The 20,442-nt window shown below is 48.1% G+C and overlaps 1 protein-coding gene across 1 annotated transcript in view; it reads left to right on the forward strand.

The window, feature by feature from the left end:
• Window positions 1-20,442, forward strand: part of RAVER2 (ribonucleoprotein, PTB binding 2) — a 111,422-nt gene continuing 90,980 nt past the window's right edge. Inside the window, exons 1-3 of the mRNA XM_050901076.1 lie at window positions 1-20; window positions 668-836; window positions 11,868-11,934. Coding sequence (XP_050757033.1) covers window positions 1-20; window positions 668-836; window positions 11,868-11,934 — 256 coding nt within the window. The remainder of the gene's footprint in view (window positions 21-667; window positions 837-11,867; window positions 11,935-20,442) is intronic.

Raw genomic sequence — 20,442 nt, forward strand, 5'->3', positions numbered from 1 at the left:
ATGAGCCACATCATGCCTCAGTGAGAGAGAGGGCCAGTGTCCAAGCCTTGGCCTCCTTGGGGCGCCTCCGTCACGATGGCTCTTGGGGTGACTGCCCTCATAACAGAGCCCCAAACTCTCCTTGAGAGTGCTCAAGTCCCTCCCTAAAATCTGACTAGAGATACATTACTGTGGGGATGAAATTCACCCTCTGATGCCCGTTTCTCCCCACACACCCCGAAGAGGATTGCAGCCTGAGGCCCTTACAGGCACTACCGAGCTCCGCTCGAGTTTTCTCCTCTCCCCCCGCGTTGTCCTTCTCTCCTCACGGGGATCTGTGCCCCTTTCACCGCTTTTGTGCGGCAGCGGGCCGGGGTCGGGGCGCCCCTCTGGGGCTGGCGGGGAGGCCGAGCCCGCTGCCTCCTCACGGGGCTCCTCGGCGGAGGCTCCGCGGGCCGCAACGTCCCGCCTCCGCGGGGCTCCGCAGATTTCAGCCTCCCCCGGGAGGGACAGGGAGAGGGCGGCGGGCGCGGCCAGTCAGCGGGGCGGGGAGCGCGGTGGGGCCTGGCGTGGCTCCCCGCGCCCCGCCGGCGGGCCGCGCCGTGCCGTGCCCCGCGGCTTCCCCCGCCGCCCGCCCACCGCCGCGGCTCCCCCCCGCTCGCCCGGGCGCTCTGCAAGATGGCGGCAGCAGCCGAGCGCGGCGCGGAGCTGCCCGCGGAGCCGCCGCGGGGGCTCGGCCGCCGCCGCCGCCGCTGGGCCCCGAGGAGGTGGCGAGGCGCCTGGCGAGCACCCACCGGGAGCTGAGCAACAGGCGCAAGATCCTGCTGAGGAACCTGCCGGCCGAGAGCAGCAGCCAGGTACGGCCGCCGCCTCCCCTCGGCCGGCCGGCGGCGTGGCGCGCTCCCGCCGGCGCCTCAGGCGGGCCGTGCCCGGGGGCGGGGGGCCCGTCCCGGGGCGGGGGAGCGCCCGGAGCGGGGCCGGGTGCCACGGGGGAGCCGTTCCCCAGGGCCGGCGTGAGGGAGGTGCAGGGCTGCCCGGCGGCCCGCGTTTGCCCTCGTCCCCAGGGGAGTTCGGGGGCCGCAGCTTCCCTTCTGCCCCCCCCCCGCGGGTCCGCTCGGGCTTCTCCTCCCGACGCCTTCTTTGGCAGATGGCTTTGTTACCGCCGGTAGCCGCGGTGCCTGGGGAGAGCGGCTCCAGCTTGTCCTCCCCGCGGCGGGAACCGTCGCCCGCATCCGCGGGGGGCGACGCCGGGCTGGCAGGGCACGGCTCCACGGCAGCTTGGTGCCGGTGCCGGCGGTTACCTGCCCGCCTGTGGGAGCCGGGGTCGGGCCCCAGGGCGTGAGGGAGGAGCAGCCCCCGTCCCGGGGCAAACCCGGAGGGCTGTGAGGGGCAGCGCGTTTTTCTGCGCGCCGGCAGTGAGGTGTGCAGATCAGCAAGGCTAATGAGTGCGCTAATTGCACTCGTGTGACTGCTCCTGAAGGGAAGCAACGGCCGGTGTGTGGCCCGTTAGCGGTACTCGTGAGGTGGCACCTATGTACTCACTGTATCCGGACAGGTAGGGCGACTTTGCGATCCTGCAACACATCCAGTTTCTGTGTAAAAGCAAAGCTAAAAAGCTTCAAGCCTGTTTTGTTTTTTTTTTCTCTGAGGTGAGCAGCGCGTAGTCAGTGAAAGTGGTTTTCCGCAATGTGTTGGTGGTTTAGGAAAATTCCGCTCAAACTACTGCAATTCGGAGGAGAAAATGGGTGAACTCTTAAACCTAATGCATGTGAGTCAGATTTTGTGGTGATTTAGTTGCACAGTCACTTATGAGATCTTTACTGGCTCCAAATATTCAACTTGATGCACAAGTATAAAAAAATGTAATTACAGCTTTTGTTCTAAACCGCTCCTTGCGTCTCTTCCCCTCTCTTTCTAAAGCACAGGCAATTTTACTACCTGCGAGTAAGTGCAGCACGTGTAGACTATCATTTTCTCCATAACTCTGGTAGAAGGAGACCATTCGAGAGAGAATCTTTCAGCGATCAGTGTAATTTGATCCAGAGTACTGAGCTTGCTTGCCGCTGCACTTCTTGATGTTATGTCCTCATGTATATGGTGCCTTTCGGTCTGTTTGGCCGTGCTGTAGTGTGGTTGTAGGTAGGTAGAGTTTTAGATATGACAGTTTTGCTATGATCCTGCATGATGTTTTACACACAGAGCCTTACCTCTGTTTATAGCAACCTAATGACCTAATCAATAGCAAACTCACAACTTGGAAAACCCTGCTAATCTTCATCGTCTCTTCAAGAAGCCATCACGCGTGACTGTGTTGACAGAGAGGGCTTACCGGCATATCACAAGATGCTTGCTGTGGATAGCTGGAACAGGATCACTTTGTCTGACACTGCAACAGTTGTGTTACTTGCTCCTGTTGCACGCAGCAGGTACTTCATGAATTCACATGTGGACTGGTTAAAAGCACATCTTACCTATATGGAAGCCATGAAGTTTGGTGTTGCTTGGTCAGACAAAGAATGCTACAGGGAAATACTAGCGTGAAGGTCCAATTTGGCAGCCACACAGTATTTTGGAAGTTTGTCATTTTGTTTTGATGACTGAAAAGTAGCGCTTAGATGCCTTTTTCTCCATATGTAAGGTTCTAATGTTCACCTGTTACTGGGCTAGAACAGTACTACCATGTACAGATCCTGAAATACAGTTTCAAAAGATGTCATTTTAATTTTTAACATCGTTGAGCTATTGGTGTTGGCATGTAAAGGCAGAATAGTCATGCTGTAGAGAGGAAGTTTCTGTCCTGGAGCCGTTTTGGAAAGGAGAAGTATGTTTGTGGTCAGGCATGTTAAGTATACCTGTGTATTTGGCTGTCAGCATTTCCAAAAATTACCATGAAACTTAACATTTCTTATTTCAAATTAACACCCTTGGTAAACACTGCGCAGAGGTGTTTCATCTGCTGTTTTCTTCTTGAAATGATTGGTTAGCCAAGTAAAATCAGATGAACTGTTGCTAACCTGGCCAATTTATTCGCCATCAAGAAAGAGATGAACATCGTTAAAGTGCAGCAAAGTCTCCCAGAATATGTTTTTGTAAATGTAATTATTCATCTCTAATCATTGGGGTGTTGGGTTTGCTATCATTTGTTGGTATTATGTGAAGAGTGAGGCCAAGATTTACCAAAATAGTTTTCAAGCGAGAAACAGCTCTTCTCCTGATACAGATTGGTGGAGATGTTCAGTTTTTTCAGAAGGTTCATCATCTTCAAAATGAGAACAAAACTCCAATTTTTTCAGGTGAAATTAAGTAACGAACATTTTCCTCTGCCAGTTGTAGCTACATATTAACTTTTTTTGTTTATTATTGTACTTGTAATCTTCTATTACCTTTGGAGTTCTACGTGCGTTAAACTGAATTAAAAAAAAAAAATTACTCTTAAGGCCACAGAAGAAATGTACCTTAGCCATGAAGTTTCTGAACCAGAAACAGAGTACCACAGGTTTGTAGTCTTAGAAACCAAACAAACAGAGAGATCTTTAAGTGTCTGAAGCGTTCAGCACTTTAGGTGCTCGGTGGCTATTGTTAAGGGGCAAAGGTTGCCCACGTTTGAATCCTGGCAAGTGGGATTTCTCTCTAAATGCATTTGGCAGCATCTGTGTTCCTAAGGAAATCCAGAGCGTGTTTTCAGGAGAAAGGACAGCCTGAAGAAAGCACTTGGCATTCTGTCACACCAAGTAAGTCACCATTCCCTTATGAGCTTTTTTCATTGAGTGTCAGTATGAAACAAATCCAGAGGGGGAACAGATTAAGCCAAAATTATGTCAAGAAGATTCTTTCTGCATTGGGCTTTATAGCTCAACCTGCAAATATGTACTTGCAGGATTAGTATTTCTTCCAGCAAGTCTCTCACTACAGCCATGGAGAAAAGGTATTTTTGTGACAGATCTGCAGTAAACATTTTTATTAGCACCTTCACTGTTCTTGAAGGCAAAGTCTCCATTTACTGTTTAGTTGGCAAGTCAATCGATTTTGTACTGACCTGTCACGGTGAAGTCTTCCAGAGTTGCCAGTTAGCTCCCATATTCATCCCTGTCTGATTCCTCCAGCGCAGTACCTGAACTGTGCACGTTATCAAATGTGTGGTGTGATAATGACCTAAAAATGGATATACGCTGTTACTGTGACCTCTCTAAATCTTGAGATGAAGCACCATTGATATCTGTACGGCTATATATTTTTGTTACTTTTTAGATTGCTGAACCTATAAAATTAGATAGAAATGCACTTGTTACTGCTCTGACTGATTCTTGTTAATTGGGTCAGTGTTGTGAGTAAAACAGCTTACTAGATCAACTCCTGTCTTAACTAATGTCGTGTTTTCCCTCCCTCCCTCAATCGGATGTTTTTCTATCATTGTGGCTATATGCAAACTATATTAAAAATCTGCTCGGTATTTTGTTCTACTTAGGTGCATTCCTTCTCCTCTCAATCTGATGATCTTGCTCCGAAGCTCTGGGAGAGGTGTGATCTGGTAACACACCATGCACTGAGAATATGGGACCTGTAGGTGTTATTCTGAATGTACTTCAGATTTTGAGGTAATACTGTAGCAGTGACTGCTGTCTTAAAAAGAGAATTCAGTACCGAGTGTGGACCAGGCTGCTTGGAGGGTCACAGCGGGCCTTCCTGTTTCTCCGTGGAGCTTCGCTGCTTGCATCAAGAACGTTGCACTGCATACCAGGCTTCACGTACAGGACGCGCTATCCAGAGCAACAATCCCCTCTCCTCTTGCAGCCTTTGCAGAACATACTCCTCTAAGTTGCAATTCTTCTTGCAAGAGTTGGGAAGCGTCATCTGCTCTTACCGGAGTGATCATTTTATGGCTTCATTAGGATGAAGGGCCATAAGCAGGATCCAAGGAATCCTAGCAGGGCAGTGATACGTGATGTTTTACAGTAAGACAGGCAAGATTGTCCCATTGGTGTTGGTCTTTTTGAAAAATGTCAGTGGGTCTGTTCTTGTTAGCATTAATATCCTCTGATGCAGTGTTGTGGTAAGACTGATGTTCGTGTCAAGAATCTTTGCAAAGAAACTTAAAGGTAAGCTTGGTTATAGTCGTCCATTTTATTCTGGTCAGTGCTTGGCAATGAATCAGCAATCTCTTTGTTGGACGTCTCTTGCGATTGCCTTGTTGTGCGTGCATCTCCCTGCACCGTCATCTCTGATGAATCAACTAATCCATTTCAACAGCAAGGAACACAATCGCATACGATGTTGAAAGTGCAGTGTTCAAAGGCATGCATCGCAAATTGAAGGTCCTTGGAACTATCATAAAACTGCTCCGAGTGCTCTGTGAGGCAGGAGGACTGCTCTGGGCAGAGGGAGGGAAGGAAATGGTAACTTCTTCTCTCCTTTACTGGTAAAGAGATCCCAAGAATTTCAAGATGACCAGAGAGTAAGTGAAGTTGTACCTTACTAAACGGGAAGTTTTATTTTGCTGGAGTGTTGTATGGCAAGTCAGCTTCTGTTTGTTTTGGTTTTTGTAATTACCCCAATGGATTAGAAGAATTGTTTTTGATTTCCCCCAAGTCATTGTTTTTTCACTGTTAGTGGGTCCTTATTGATGTCTGATTAACTTCCATAGGAGCAGTGGCTCATAACTGTGATGTAATCAGCAGTCTGGTACCCTGGCATACCAGTTTGTGTCCCATGGAGTTGCTGTTAGGAAGAATAGACCTTGGGTTATCTTTCTTGCTAATCATTGCTGAGATGTGTAGCAAAATCTCCAGTCTTCACTGCTAAGATTAGCTGACCAACGAGGGCTGTTCACTTTTTGATTCCCCTCTTTGCAGCTAAGGAGCCAGTGCTGGGGAAGATGCACTTGCTTTCAACCAGTTTTTTCTGTGCTTGATTATCTTTAAACGCCACCATGTTAGATTCACATTTCTGCTTTTCTTTAACATCTGAGGCTAGAAAATAAATCTTCTAGAGCGGATGTTCTACTTTAATGTAGGACATGAAGTAAAGTAGGGCTGATTAATTATTTTAATACCCTGTAGTTCTTCTTTGGCATGACAGAATCTAAAGAAAGATGAAACATTTAGGTGTTGATAAGAAACTGGTGCAGTCCACCTGGGATAGGGATTTATTTTGTGTTTTGGGACCTGATGTACCCATCCAGTTTTTTTCACCGGTGTCTGTTCCTGATCAAAAGACAAATCACTACTTAGCGTGATGCTATTTCTGGTGGGGTTGGTTTTTTTTTTTTTCTTCTTTCTCCCTGGATTAGCCACAATTTTTCCTTGTTCCTTTTTGATAGAAAGCCTTTAATGAACTGTGATGATTTGAGGAAGTACTCTCTCCCCATCTGTTGTATGCCAGACGTTTAAGTAGAAAGGGCCTTTGTGTTTTAGTTAGTCCTCCGTCACACTGACTGAACATGAAAGGCATACTTGCTGGATAGTGAGTAGCTCTCATGCCTTAGCATGTACATGCTTTTTGATTTTCTTTATTGCTTTTCTTTTGCTTTGTGCTCTTGCTCTCTCATGTTACCTCTTCTATGTCTTTTTCATCTTTCATTTAGCTTGCGTACCGCCCAGTGTACCCAGGATGATGAAATTAATTTCCAGTCCCATAGTGTTCCTCTTATCAACACACTAATATGTCTCTGGAAGAACAGAGAAATATGTTTTTCATTCCATGTACATTATAAGTTTATTGAGAAACTGTTGTTCTTCTGTCTTAACATTTTCTTATATTACTTTAGTAAGGATCTTTGGAGGGTATGATCTTACAAAAGTGAGAGTCAATTCTCAAACAACAAGGTTCGCCCCAAAGGCAGTTTATGGCCTAGAATTACAGGCTTGATTTTATTTCAAGTTTCAGAGTTTGTGACTGTTCGTGGAAGTGAAGAATGTGCTGAGCAAAAGCTTTAGGGCACACCTCAGTGCTCACTGTTCCTGGATGCCTGGGCAGGTAGACATCTGCTGCACATCTTAGACTTGATCCTACAACCATTGCTCATCTAAGAATTGTCTTTAATGGAACATTGAAAAAAAACTTGAAAATCTCTCAAAGAAGAGAACATACAATACGGTATGGTGAGCCCAATCTTTGTCTGAAATTTTGCTTGTTAGGAGCAAGGGAGGGTTTATCCGGCAGTCGATGCCCAGTTGGTGAAAATTTGAGGAGCTCCTACCTCCGTGGTCATTAGTAGACAGGAGATGTTTAAAATTGCACTTTGCATCAGTCCTTGTGCTTTGTTATCTAACCCTCTTGTTGGTGCTATGTACTCCACTTCTTACTCTCCAACAGAGTCTCTGGGATTTTCCCTCAGTAATAGATTATTATTTTAAACCGTGTTGATGTTCTCTTGCTTACTACCTTTTTTTTTTTTCCCCCACAGCAGACCTGGGTTTTTTTATATCTGCAGTGAAATCCATGTGTCATGTCATGGCCTCAAAGATTTAGTGGTCTAAAATTTGAATTAAATGAACACCCCATTATATAATTTGTAAATGTAAAGCTTTTTCCTGAGAAGTCCTCCTCTTTCCTGCTCTGCCTGCACAAATGAAAACAAAGTCTTTTTTAGTTATGAGATTATTTAAAACTTCTTGGTTAGCCAAACATGTTACTTAGTTTAACTACTTAAAACATAATTGATTCCCGTTTCAAGAATATGTGCGTGAAGTTTAGGCCTTCAGCTACTTACTGAGAGCCAAGTTATAGACCAGGCTTGTACAGTGTTTATATTGGAAACACCACTAAAGCTTACTGTAGAAATCTGGGCAGGCACCATTATAATTGTTAAATATTTTTGTTGCCAGAATAACACAATTGAGTATTACATCTAGAGAGAGAAAAATACTTGGGTTTAGGGTGCTGTAGGCTTTACATACATGGTATATTGTTCCAGGTGATGACTGAGTATTTCTTGCATATTTCTTTTCTTGCACTATGAGATCCTGGGTATGAAAAGCTGATTTTGTTAGAAATAATACATTGAGCTTTACTAATTTGATAAATAGGGCAAATGTACCTGTTAATGACCCCTTTTCTTGTTTGCGTTTAAAACAATGCAGGTAATAAAGCATAAAGACAGATCCTCTCTGAGGAGGGCATTCTTTCCGTTTGAGAGATGCAAATTTCAAATTGATAGTGTGTGGTAAAAAGTCATGTTGCCAGTTTTTCTACCCAAGACAAGACGGGACAGGCCAAGAACTGAAGTATTTCAAGACCACATTTCTTATAGTAGTAAATAGTACATTTTTTTAAAGTGTATTCAGCCTGTATTTACTAGTGGTTTCTCTTAAACTCCCTTTAATATATTTGGGTTTGCTTTTTTCTGCTAGTTTTAAAGTATGAACTGATTATTTTCTAGTTAGGATTTTAATTTTTACTGATGATAAGATGAACTAGCTTTCAAAGTCTGCTTTTAAGAACTTTGAAGGTTTAAGGGGCTGTATAGTAGCTAAGCGTTATTGGTTACATTTCTGTTCCAAGATGTTTAGTTAGGGCCGCTGACATGGCCCATGTGTTTATGCAACTGCTGTTACTCTGAGCAAGCTCTCTCCTCGTTTTCTCTCCTCCTCTCCGTTTCTGTGGTACGTATCATCCTTGCTTTGACCAGGGACACATCCCCCGGGAGCTGCCTGGTGGGGACTTTGCTCAGGTACACCTCGGTGCCCAAGAGTTGGTGCTGAGTTTTATGTCTGGTTCAACTACAAGTTGATCCTAGGAGTGCAATAATTAAGGGCCAAGATAGGCACCACTATAAACAGTGTTTGTGTTGGAGACTTCGCAGGATCCGTGACTGCTGTATGTCTGCCAGATAGCTTTATAACTGCTTACAATTTTTGTTGTCAAAATATTATAATCTAGCCTGACGTTCAGTGCGTGACACTCATGGCAGCTAGACCTTCAGCATGTTAGTGGATGTTGCCATTTTGTTTAGACTTAATATGATGCAGTTATATCATGATTATTGTGGTAATTGTCAGTCACTTTGTTTTAGACTAGTAGCTTCATTCATTTATAAAAGAAGAAAAAATCCTTTAGGAGAAGCAGTTTTGTAAATGTTATGTGGAAAAAATACTGAGAGTGGCCAGGCTTGGTCAACAGACGGTTTGGATGTGGATATTGTGAGCGTGGGCAAAGTGGTGGCACTGGGGATGGCAGCCACTGCTCACGTGTGGTACCACCACTGAGTTTATTACTACTGCTTTGCTAAACCTCATGTGGTAAGACATGGTGAGCACTTGCATTGCCTTTCTCACGTGGCTGCCCAGCACAAGGCCGTGCCATGGTAAGGCTAACCCGAGGAGGGCGAAAAGTTTTCCTGCCGCAGAGCGTGGGTAGGGGCTGACGGGTTCTCCATGGGTGTGTGCGGTGGTGGTGGTAGGTCCTGACGTGGGGAGGGGGCTGGCGTAGCTGGGCTGGGGGTGCGGAGGCCGGGCTCCCCAGGTGCATGAGCCGGCAGGCTGCCGGGAGGTCGGGAGCGGGGAACGAACTGCAGCTGTTTGTTTCTGCCGTGCTCAGGGAAACAGCCCTCTGCTTACATTCCTTGCAAGTTAATAGGGTCGCACCAGAGAATATACCTGACTTGGATGACCTGTTTCTCCTACAGAGTAAACACTCCTTCCTGGCCCGAATACCGGGTAACTGCTTACACCAAAGGGACCAACTATGTTCAGTGGTGTTGGTGCACAGCTGAGCCCGGTTAGGAACAGCGGGTAAAGTGTTCTTGTTGCTTTCCCTGACAGTTCTGCTCTGAGCTGTCGGGAATAGAAACTATTAAGAACATTAAAATAGTAGTAGGGTTCGTTCTTTTCTAACAGACCTAAGTGTTGAAAGATGTTGAAGGTAAAGTTTAGAGAAGTGCCAAGTTCAAAAGCCAGTTTAGTAATTCTGAAAATATTATGAAGAGTCTTGGTCTAATGTACACAGATGTTTACATATCTGTTTAATTTGAAGGAGTATACATTTGCTTAAGAGTCAGCATGGTGTGTTTTATTTTTGTAAATTGTCACAAACAGTCTTTATGTGAAAAATGCTTTCACTGAAATACTACACAAACCCAATTCCGTGGGTAAAGGTCTCAGCCCTGCCATGGGGGCCATGAGTGCACAAGAACAAGCACCTTCCTGGAAGAGCCCATTGTACAAACCTGGCAGCGTTTGCAACAACTTGTGGAAATCGGTGTTAAAATCTTTACTAAAATTACTTTGCTTAAATTAGGTTTTCATTTTAATTCTTCCTTATGTTCTCATCATTTTTTACATGAGACCTCATAATTATCCCATGAAGATATGTTCAATACAGGCTATTTTCCCTCTCAAAGTTTCAAACGGTTACTGGGACATCATGTGGAATCATCTGATTCACAGACGACTTTCAAAAGAGTGTTCAGAGCTGTTTGAAATAGTATTTCCTGCTACTTAATCATCATACAAAACTTTCAGTGTTAATCTTGTAAAATAATATAGGAAATAAAAAAGGTAAATATGTCCCCCTTTTTGTAAGTGGGACAGAAGTAACTTCTTTAGAGTCTTCAGTGCCACAGTACAGCTGAGCTGTACAAAACTGTGCAGAAAGTGTCTTCTCAGTCTCTCATGACTGAGAATGAACCACTGTCTAATTCTCATTAGAGGGATGTCCACAGTCAAATCGCCTACCTGACTGGAATCTTTGAATTGTGCCTGGCGTATTTTTGCTTTTCAGAAACCACATCCTTATTGCATCCGATTAGAGGATGGCTGGTAGCTTGAGAAACGCTGCCATATTTTATTAATGTAGTATTTGACAGCTGTTAACTAGTGAAACTGGAGATTGGTGTTCGCTTGACTAAAAGGTATGCACCTGATACCAGTCATGGAGAACCCAATTAACCTCTAGGCTATATATATTGAATTAGCAAACTGGCGAGTAGACTGTGCTACTGGAAATTGTCTGCAATTAAACTTTCAGACAAAGTTGGTTGATTGTTTTGCTTGCTCAAATGGTCTTTCACTATCGTATATGGGACTTGGCCAAGTAAAAGAATACATATATCCACGTTACTACTCATGGTTTCTTCTTGGGGATGATTAATGTTCATGTCTCCATTCTCGCCACTGAACTGATAACAGTTCGTGGTTTTTGTGGGGCGTGTGCATACATACACGTTGCTCTTGTTGGGGAATAGCTATAGCAAACTGCTACACACCTCTTACAGTTGCTCCTACCCCACGCCTCCCACACTCCTGTTCTCTCTCCATTAATTGGTGGGAGCAAATAATGCTGTTGGGATTGATTCTTCATTGAGCATCTGTGCAGTAATTGATACAGGATACTTTCCAGGGGGTATTCTGGGCACAATTAGCTGCTGGCTGAAAGAATATTCATTATTAAAAGAGTGAAAATCTGTTAGGGTGAACTTGAGCAGTTACAGGAAACTAAAGCAACTGTTGCATTTTATGATGGTGTTGCCTGCCCTCAGTAAACTGCATAATGTGATGTTGCCGGTATTTCTTGTCTGTGTGGTATTTTAACTATGCTAGCTGTACTTTGGCGAAATTGTGGGGCTTTTGCTATTTAATGAACTATGATGTTATTTGTCTTTATCAAAAGACAGTCAACAGGACACCCTGTTGTGCTTATGTGACTTTATATAACAAAAAGTTAATCAAATTCAGTAAGCCAATTTTTAATGAGATAAAAACATTGCTGCAGTAGTATAACCAGCTCTTTTAAAAACAAATATTTGATAGTGTTTCTATGGTGAGATTTTCTGTTTATTGGGAAAGTTTTTTGTTTTGGTTTTTTTTTTTTTTTTTTTAAATGGAGATGAATTTATGCACTTCCTTGGTCTGGTGAGTTATTTATCTGATGTTATTTGTACTTTTCTCTTTCAGGAAATCCATGACTTATTTAAAGATTATGAAATCAAGTATTGTTATGTGGACAGAAATAAAAGAACAGGTAAGAACTTAAAATCTTCCAGTGTCATACGTTTCAATTCTGTGATGAAACTAGTGAGGAACATCATCTGCCGTGTATGAAGTCATCAAGTTCTCTGTCGTCGCATAGCTTGGTTGTTCCTCAGTGCCTTTTTTGGCTGCATGATTTGTCACCTTCTACTGAAGCCAGTGGAGAGTTGGAAACTTTACTGATGTCAGCCAGAAGTAGATTGGTCCACTATGATATCTCTCAGGTGTATTCCCTTAGTGAGTGTCTCTTTGGGACAAAGCTAACCTCAACTGTCTGATTTCCTTTGAAAAACTAGTCCTGAGGCCTCTCTTAGGACAAACCACACGTGCCTATGACACGATCAGAGGAAAATGTACCTAGCTCCAGATGCATTTGCATCAGGTAGTATAAGCCAGAAGCAATTTATTAAAGGAATACTTAAGTCTTTGAAGGAAATGATGTCCTGAATTAAATCCTGAATTATTTAAGTCTGATCTTCCATTTGCAAATTAATTCTCTAAATAAGAGATTCATGGATTTTTAGTGCTTGCGAGGTACAGAAATGGACAACTATTTCTCTACATGTTCCTGTCCTTCCAAATCACCATAGGTCCCACAGCCTGGGCTGTCTCCTGAGGCAACCTTGGTTTCCAGGACAAAATCTTAATGCAGTAACTGTGATAGATTTCTGTCAGGATTTCGTGAGGATAATGGTGTTTCTTGACACCTGCCTCTAAGGAGCAAAAATTTGTGCTTACTGTCCCATTATCTTGCAAATTTGATTCCTGAATATGCAATAAGGCCAGTTTGTGTGTGAGGTACTATAGTCTGCTGTCTAACAACAGACTGAATGTCTGTTCATTGTGAAGGGAAATATTTGAAAATAGTTGGAAAGAGTAAGAGAAGGATGAATTTTTTTCATTTAATCTAGATGCTCTCACATATAACTAGTTTCTTACTGTGTATGTATTTGTGTTGTTTTTAGAGTGTATACATATGTGTGTCTTTGTGTGTATACATAGTACTTTGCCTATTCATGTGATTTTTTATGTTTTCCTGCATGCCTCTGGAAATTTTTGTGACTGGAATACACTGTAGGTGGTTTATTTTTTCTTGGCTTCTCATTTGGATAGATTAAATTACTTTATCTGTGGATTCATGAAGGCTTTAAAACTGTGTTCGGAGGCCCTAATGTCACAGACTCTTAACATGTTACTATACAGTCAACGAAGTTCTCAAGCCTCTCAGCTCTTCCTACTCATTCTTTATATTGCAGATTATTTTTGGTGTTAGTAGTTTTGCTGTGCAAAAAGCAAAAGTTCTGCCAGTGGTTTTGACTGTGTCTGTGGGTGTTTATGTGTATTTATTCTGTCATGTCCAGATAAGTACTGACACAACAGAACAGTCATCCACCCAAGAGATGGACATACATATTGTAGTGCGAAGTATTTGTGTAAGGAACTCCATTTGGATTGAGGTTTTTTTGTGGTGGTTTTTTTTGTTAGATAGATTTAAATGACTTTTCAGTTTAACGGACATAATCGGAACTTTGTAGAGCTCTGTAGGTGTTTCCAATTAGATCTTCTAAAATTCTCCTGAGTTTTCACTTGATTACATGAACTGATTTAAGATTAATGATAAACTCAGGGAAGTAGCCCTAAACGACCTCAAAACATTTGGAAAAAACCATTTTTGTCTTAAAAAAGCTAACAGTATTTTTAGATTTCGTTGTCTTCTATCTATATCTTCTATGTAACTTTTCTTAGAATAGCAAGTAGTATCCTGTTAGAGAAATACGTGACGCTGTGTCAGAATACTGGAGAGCGAAATCATGTAGATTACCCAGGCACATCTTAATCTATTTGAGAACCAGGTTGCTGATTTCCATGCCATCTAATCTTTATCTGATCACTGATACATCTCTTTGGTTACGTCAGATTGTAAAACCCGCTGCAAAGGCATTGTTTCTCTGTTAGTACAAACTAATAGCTTGCAGGATGCATAACAACATTCAATTTGACTAGAACACCAAAACTGAGATCTCAAATATTATGTGTATGTCATCAAGACTACACTTGCTTCTTTTAGTTGCCTTTATAAACTGCTATGAGATAGTCACAGATGACAACTTGCTTTTGAACACACTGTGGATGTTTATATTTTAATTATAAACCATGACATAGTAGAGAGGTGGTGGGTGTTGCAGTGCTCCCTTTGTCCGCGGCTTCGGGCACCTTTGAGGTGCCTGTGGGACCTGGATGGGGTAGAGATAAGGTGGGTGGTGCAGCCCTCCCTTTGCCCAGGGCTGTGGGCACCTGCTGGTTGGCTGTAGGATGAGGACAGGGTACACATACGGTGGCTGTTGTGGAGCTCCCTTTGTCCACGGCTGCGTGTTGCTTCCCGCTGCTTGTGGGACCACGACATGGTACAGACGTGGCAGGTATTGCAGTGCTCCCTTGGTCCATGGCTGTCGGCGCCTGTGAGCTGCCTGTGGGACATGGATGGGGTAGAGATAGGGTGGGTGGTGCGGCTCTCCCTTTGCCCAGGGCTGTGGGCGCCTTCCGGGTGTCTGTGGGATGAGGATGGCGTACACATACGGTGGGTGTTGCGAAGCTCCCTTTGTCCATGGCTTCGGGCACCTTGGAGCTGCCTGTGGGATGTGGATGGGGTACAGATCCATTGGGTGGTGCAGCTTTCCTTTGCCCATGAGGGTGGGCGCCTTTTGGCTGGCTGTATGATCATGACGGCTGCAGATACGGTGGCTGTTGCGGAGCTCCCTTTGTCCATGGCTGAGTGTTCCTTCCAGCTGCTTGTGTGGTGGTGACATGGTACAGATGTGGCAGGTATTGCGGCGCTACCTTGGCCCATAGCTGTGGACACCTTTGAGGTGCCTGTGGGACCTGGATGGGGTAGAGATAAGGTGGGTGGTGCGGCTCTCCCTTTGCCCAGGGCTGTGGGCACCTGCTGGTTGGCTGTAGGATGAGGACAGGGTACACATACGGTGGCTGTTGCGGCGCTCCCTTTGTCCACGGCTGTGGGTGCCTTTGAGCTTCCTGTGGAACCTGGATGGGGTAGAGATAGGGTGGGTGGTGCAGCCCTCCCTTTGCCCATGAGGGTGGGCACCTTAGGTCTGTCTGTAGGATGAGGACGGGGTACAGATACGGTCAGTGTTGCGGAGCTCCTTTTGTCCACGGCTGTGTGTTGCTTCCCGCTGCTTGTGGGACCATGACATTCTAGAAAGGTGGTGGGTGGTGCGGCGCTCCCTTTGTCCGCGGCTGTGGGCACCTTTGAGCTGCCTGTGGGACCTGGATGGGGTAGAGACAGGGTGAGTGGTGCGGCTCTCCCTTTACCCAGGGCTGTGGGCACCTTCCGGGTGTCTGTAGGATGAGGATGGCGTACACGTACGGTGGCTGTTGCGGCGCTCCCTTTGTCCACGGCTGTGGGTGCCTTTGAGCTTCCTGTGGGACCTGGATGGGGTAGAGATGGGGTGGGTGGCGCAGCTGTCCTCTGCCCACGAGTGTGAGCACCTACTGGCTGGCTGTATGATCATGGTGGGTGCCGATACAGTGCGTGTTGCGGAGCTCCTTTTGTCCATGGCTGCGTGTTCCTTCCAGCTGTTTGTGGGACCATGACATGGTACAGACTTGGCAGGCATTGCGGCGCTCCCTCTGTCCACGGCTGTGGCTGCCTTTGAGGTGCCTGTGGGACCTGGATGGGGTAGAGATAAGGTGGGTGGCGCGGCTCTCCCTTTGCCCAGGGCTGTGGGCACCTGCTGGTTGGCTGTAGGATGAGGACAGGGTACACATACGGTGGCTGTTGCGGCGCTCCCTTTGTCCACGGCTGTGGGTGCCTTTGAGCTTCCTGTGGAACCTGGATGGGGTAGAGATAGGGTGGGTGGTGCAGCCCTCCCTTTGCCCATGAGGGTGGGCACCTTAGGTCTGTCTGTAGGATGAGGACGGGGTACAGATACGGTCAGTGTTGCGGAGCTCCTTTTGTCCACGGCTGTGTGTTGCTTCCCGCTGCTTGTGGGACCACGACATTGTAGAGAGGTGGTGGGTGTTGCGGCGTACCTTTGTCCACGGCTTCGGGCACCTTTGAGCTGCCTGTGGGACGTGGATGGGGTAGAGACAGGGTGAGTGGTGCAGCTCTCCCTTTACCCAGGGCTGTGGGCACCTTCCGGGTGTCTGTAGGATGAGGATGGCGTACAGATAAGGTGGGTGTTTCGGAGCTCCCTTTGTCCATGGCTTCGGGCACCTTGGAGCTGCCTGTGGGATGTGGATGGGGTACAGATCCATTGGGTGGTGCAGCTTTCCTTTGCCCATGAGGGTGGGCACCTTTTGGCTGGCTGTATGATCATGACGGCTGCAGATACGGTGGCTGTTGCGGAGCTCCCTTTGTCCATGGCTGAGTGTTCCTTCCAGCTGCTTGTGTGGTGGTGACATGGTACAGATGTGGCAGGTATTGCGGCGCTACCTTGGCCCATAGCTGTGGCTGCCTTTGAGGTGCCTGTGGGACGTGGATGGGGTAGAGATAGGGTGGGTGGTGCGGCTCTCCCTTTACCCAGGGCTGTGGGCACCTTCCGGGTGTCTGTAGGATGAGGATGGCGTACACGTACGGTGGCTGTTGCGGCGCTCCCTTTGTCCACAGCTGTGGGTGCCTTTGAGCTTCCTGTGGGACCTGGATGGGGTAGAGATGGGGTGGGTGGCGCAGCTGTCCTCTGCCCACGAGTGTGAGCACCTACTGGCTGGCTGTATGATCATGGTGGGTGCCGATACAGTGTGTGTTGCGGAGCTCCTTTTGTCCATGGCTGCGTGTTCCTTCCAGCTGTTTGTGGGACCACGACATGGTACAGACTTGGCAGGCATTGCGGTGCTCCCTCTGTCCACGGCTGTGGGTGCCTTTGAGGTTCCTGTGGGACCTGGATGGGGTAGAGATAAGGTGGGTGGTGCGGCTCTCCCTTTGCCCAGGGCTGTGGGCACCTCCTGGTTGGCTGTAGGATGAGGACAGGGTACACATACGGTCGCTGTTGTGGAGCTCCCTTTGTCCACGGCTGTGGGTGCCTTTGAGCTTCCTGTGGGACCTGGATGGGGTAGAGATGGGGTGGGTGGCGCAGCCCTCCCTTTGCCCATGAGGGTGGGCACCTTAGGGCTGTCTGTAGGATGAGGACAGGGTACAGATACGGTCAGTGTTGCGGAGCTCCTTTTGTCCACGGCTGCGTGTTGCTTCCCGCTGCTTGTGGGACCACGACATTGTAGAGAGGTGGTGGGTGTTGCGGCGTACCTTTGTCCGCGGCTTCGGGCACCTTTGAGCTGCCTGTGGGACGTGGATGGGGTAGAGACAGGGTGAGTGGTGCAGCTCTCCCTTTACCCAGGGCTGTGGGCGCCTTCCGGGTGTCTGTAGGATGAGGATGGCGTACAGATAAGGTGGGTGTTTCGAAGCTCCCTTTGTCCATGGCTTTGGGCACCTTGGAGCTGCCTGTGGGATGTGGGTGGGGTACAGATCCATTGGGTGGTGCAGCTTTCCTTTGCCCATGAGGGTGGGCACCTTTTGGCTGGCTGTATGATCATGACGGCTGCAGATACGGTGGCTGTTGTGGAGCTCCCTTTGTCCATGGCTGAGTGTTCCTTCCAGCTGCTTGTGTGGTGGTGACATGGTACAGATGTGGCAGGTATTGCGGCGCTACCTTGGCCCATAGCTGTGGACGCCTTTGAGGTGCCTGTGGGACGTGGATGGGGTAGAGATAAGGTGGGTGGTGCGGCTCTCCCTTTACCCAGGGCTGTGGGCACCTTCCGGGTGTCTGTAGGATGAGGATGGCGTACACGTACGGTGGCTGTTGCGGCGCTCCCTTTGTCCACGGCTGTGGGTGCCTTTGAGCTGCCTGTGGGACCTGGATGGGGTAGAGATAGGGTGGGTGGTGCAGCCCTCCCTTTGCCCATGAGGGTGGGCACCTTAGGGCTGTCTGTAGGATGAGGACGGGGTACAGATACGGTCAGTGTTGCGGAGCTCCTTTTGTCCACGGCTGCGTGTTGCTTCCCGCTGCTTGTGGGACCATGACATTGTAGAGAGGTGGTGGGTGTTGCGGCGTACCTTTGTCCGCGGCTTCGGGCACCTTTGAGCTGCCTGTGCGACGTGGATGGGGTAGAGATAAGGTGGGTGGTGCGGCTCTCCCTTTACCCAGGGCTGTGGGCACCTTCTGGGTGTCTGTAGGATGAGGATGGCGTACACGTACGGTGGCTGTTGCGGCGCTCCCTTTGTCCACGGCTGTGGGTGCCTTTGTGCTGCCTGTGGGACCTGGATGGGGTAGAGATGGGGTGGGTGGCGCAGCTGTCCTCTGCCCACGAGTGTGAGCACCTACTGGCTGGCTGTATGATCGTGGTGGGTGCCGATACAGTGCGTGTTGCGGAGCTCCTTTTGTCCATGGCTGCGTGTTCCTTCCAGCTGTTTGTGGGACCATGACATGGTACAGACCTGGCAGGTATTGCGGCGCTCCCTCTGTCCACGGCTGTGGCTGCCTTTGAGGTGCCTGTGGGACCTGGATGGGGTAGAGATAGGGTGGGTGGTGCGGCTCTCCCTTTGCCCAGGGCTGTGGGCACCTGCTGGTTGGCTGTAGGATGAGGACAGGGTACACATACGGTGGCTGTTGCGGAGCTCCCTTTGTCCATGGCTGTGGGTGCCTTTGAGCTTCCTGTGGAACCTGGATGGGGTAGAGATGGGGTGGGTGGTGCAGCCCTCCCTTTGCCCATGAGGGTGGGCACCTTAGGTCTGTCTGTAGGATGAGGACGGGGTACAGATACGGTCAGTGTTGCGGAGCTCCTTTGTCCACGGCTGCGTGTTGCTTCCCGCTGCTTGTGGGACCATGACATTGTAGAGAGGTGGTGGGTGGTGCGTCTCTCCCTTTGCCCACGAGGGTGGGCGCCTTCTGGGTATCTGTAGGATGAGAACAGGGTACAGATATTGTGGGTGTTACGGACCTGCCTTTCTCCATGGCTTCGGGCACCATGGAGCTGCTTGTTGGACCTAGATGGGGTAGAGACAGGGTGGGTGGCGCAGCTGTCCTTTGCCCACGAGTGTAGGCACCTTCTGGCTGGCTGTGTGGTCGTGACGGGTACAGATACGGTGGGTCTTTCAGAGGTTCCCTTCTCCACAGCTGCCTGTTGCTTCCCACTGCTTGTGCGACCACGACATTGTAGCGAAGTGATGGGTGTTGCGGCGCTCCCTTTGTCCACGGCTGTGGGCACCTTCTGGTTGGCTGTTGGATAACGACGAGGTACAGATACAGTGGCTGTTGCGGATCTCCCTTTGTTCACGGCTGCGTGTTCCTTCCCACTGCTTGTAGGGCCATGACATTGTAGAGAGGTGGTGGGTGTTGCGGCACTCCCTTTGTCAATGGCTGGGTGTTCCTTCCAGTTGCTCGTGGGACCATGCCATGTTACAGAGATGGTGGGTGTTGCGGCTCTCCCTTTGCCCACGAGTGTGGTCACCTTCTGGCTGGCTGTGTGGTCGTGATGGGTACAGATACGGTGGCTGTTGCGGACCTCACTTTGTCTGTGGCTGGGTGTTCCTTCCAGCTGTTTGTGGGACCATGACATTGTAGAGAGGTGGTGGGAGTTGCAGAGCTGCCTTTGTCCATGGCTGCGTGTTCCTTCCCGCTGCTTGTAGGGCCATGACATTGCAGAGAGGTGGTGGGTGTTGCGGCGCTCCCTCTGTCCACGGCTGTGGGCGCCTTTGAGCTGCGTGTGGGACGTGGATGGGGTAGAGATAGCATGGGTGGTGCAGCTCTCCCTTTGCCCAGGGCTGTGGGCGCCTTCCACGTGTCTGTAGGATGAGGACAAGGTACAGATACGGTGGGTGTTGCGGAGCCTCGAAGTCTTTGCTCGCCCGTCTCCTCGCCTGCCAGTGTGGGCTGGCACAGCCCTTTTTATAGCCGTCTGGGGCCAACCGTGTCACCGCCCCCTTTGTGACGTGGACCACCACGAGCGATCTGCTGGCTGTGACGTGGTGGCCATGACCTCACCAGGGCTGGTGCCTGGAGTTGGTCCTGCATCCATGTGATACCGCTTTTCTAGCAGTCAAATGAGAAGGAACAATTAAATAAACAAGAAACTGAAATAGAAAATGAGACTTGGTATTGCTGGGGAAGGAAATGAAGTAGCTGTAGGATCAACGTAAAGAAGAGCAGCTCAGCAGAGGTTAAAAGAGAATTAAAAGCAGCAGGTCCTAGCCACTGTCCTGTTTTAAAGATATGGAGATTAGTGGGTTTGAAGGCTATTGTGGAAGAAAGACGCTTGTTGAGATTTCTGAAGGTGATCTTTCACACCTTTGGCATTGAAGACATGTCCCAGTGCCCAACCCTGCGTCCATGAGCGGCTGGCAATGCTGCGGGTATCTGTGGGTGAAGTGCGAGACTTGGGTCTGCCTTTCTGTGAAAGGAACCAAAGGTGTTGCTGAGGTGAGATTGTCCATGGCTGCGTGTTCCTTCCAGTTGCTCGTGGGACCATGCCATGTTACAGAGATGGTGGG

This window comes from Gymnogyps californianus, chromosome 8 (assembly GCF_018139145.2).
Source record: "Gymnogyps californianus isolate 813 chromosome 8, ASM1813914v2, whole genome shotgun sequence".
Lineage (NCBI taxonomy): Eukaryota > Metazoa > Chordata > Aves > Accipitriformes > Cathartidae > Gymnogyps > Gymnogyps californianus.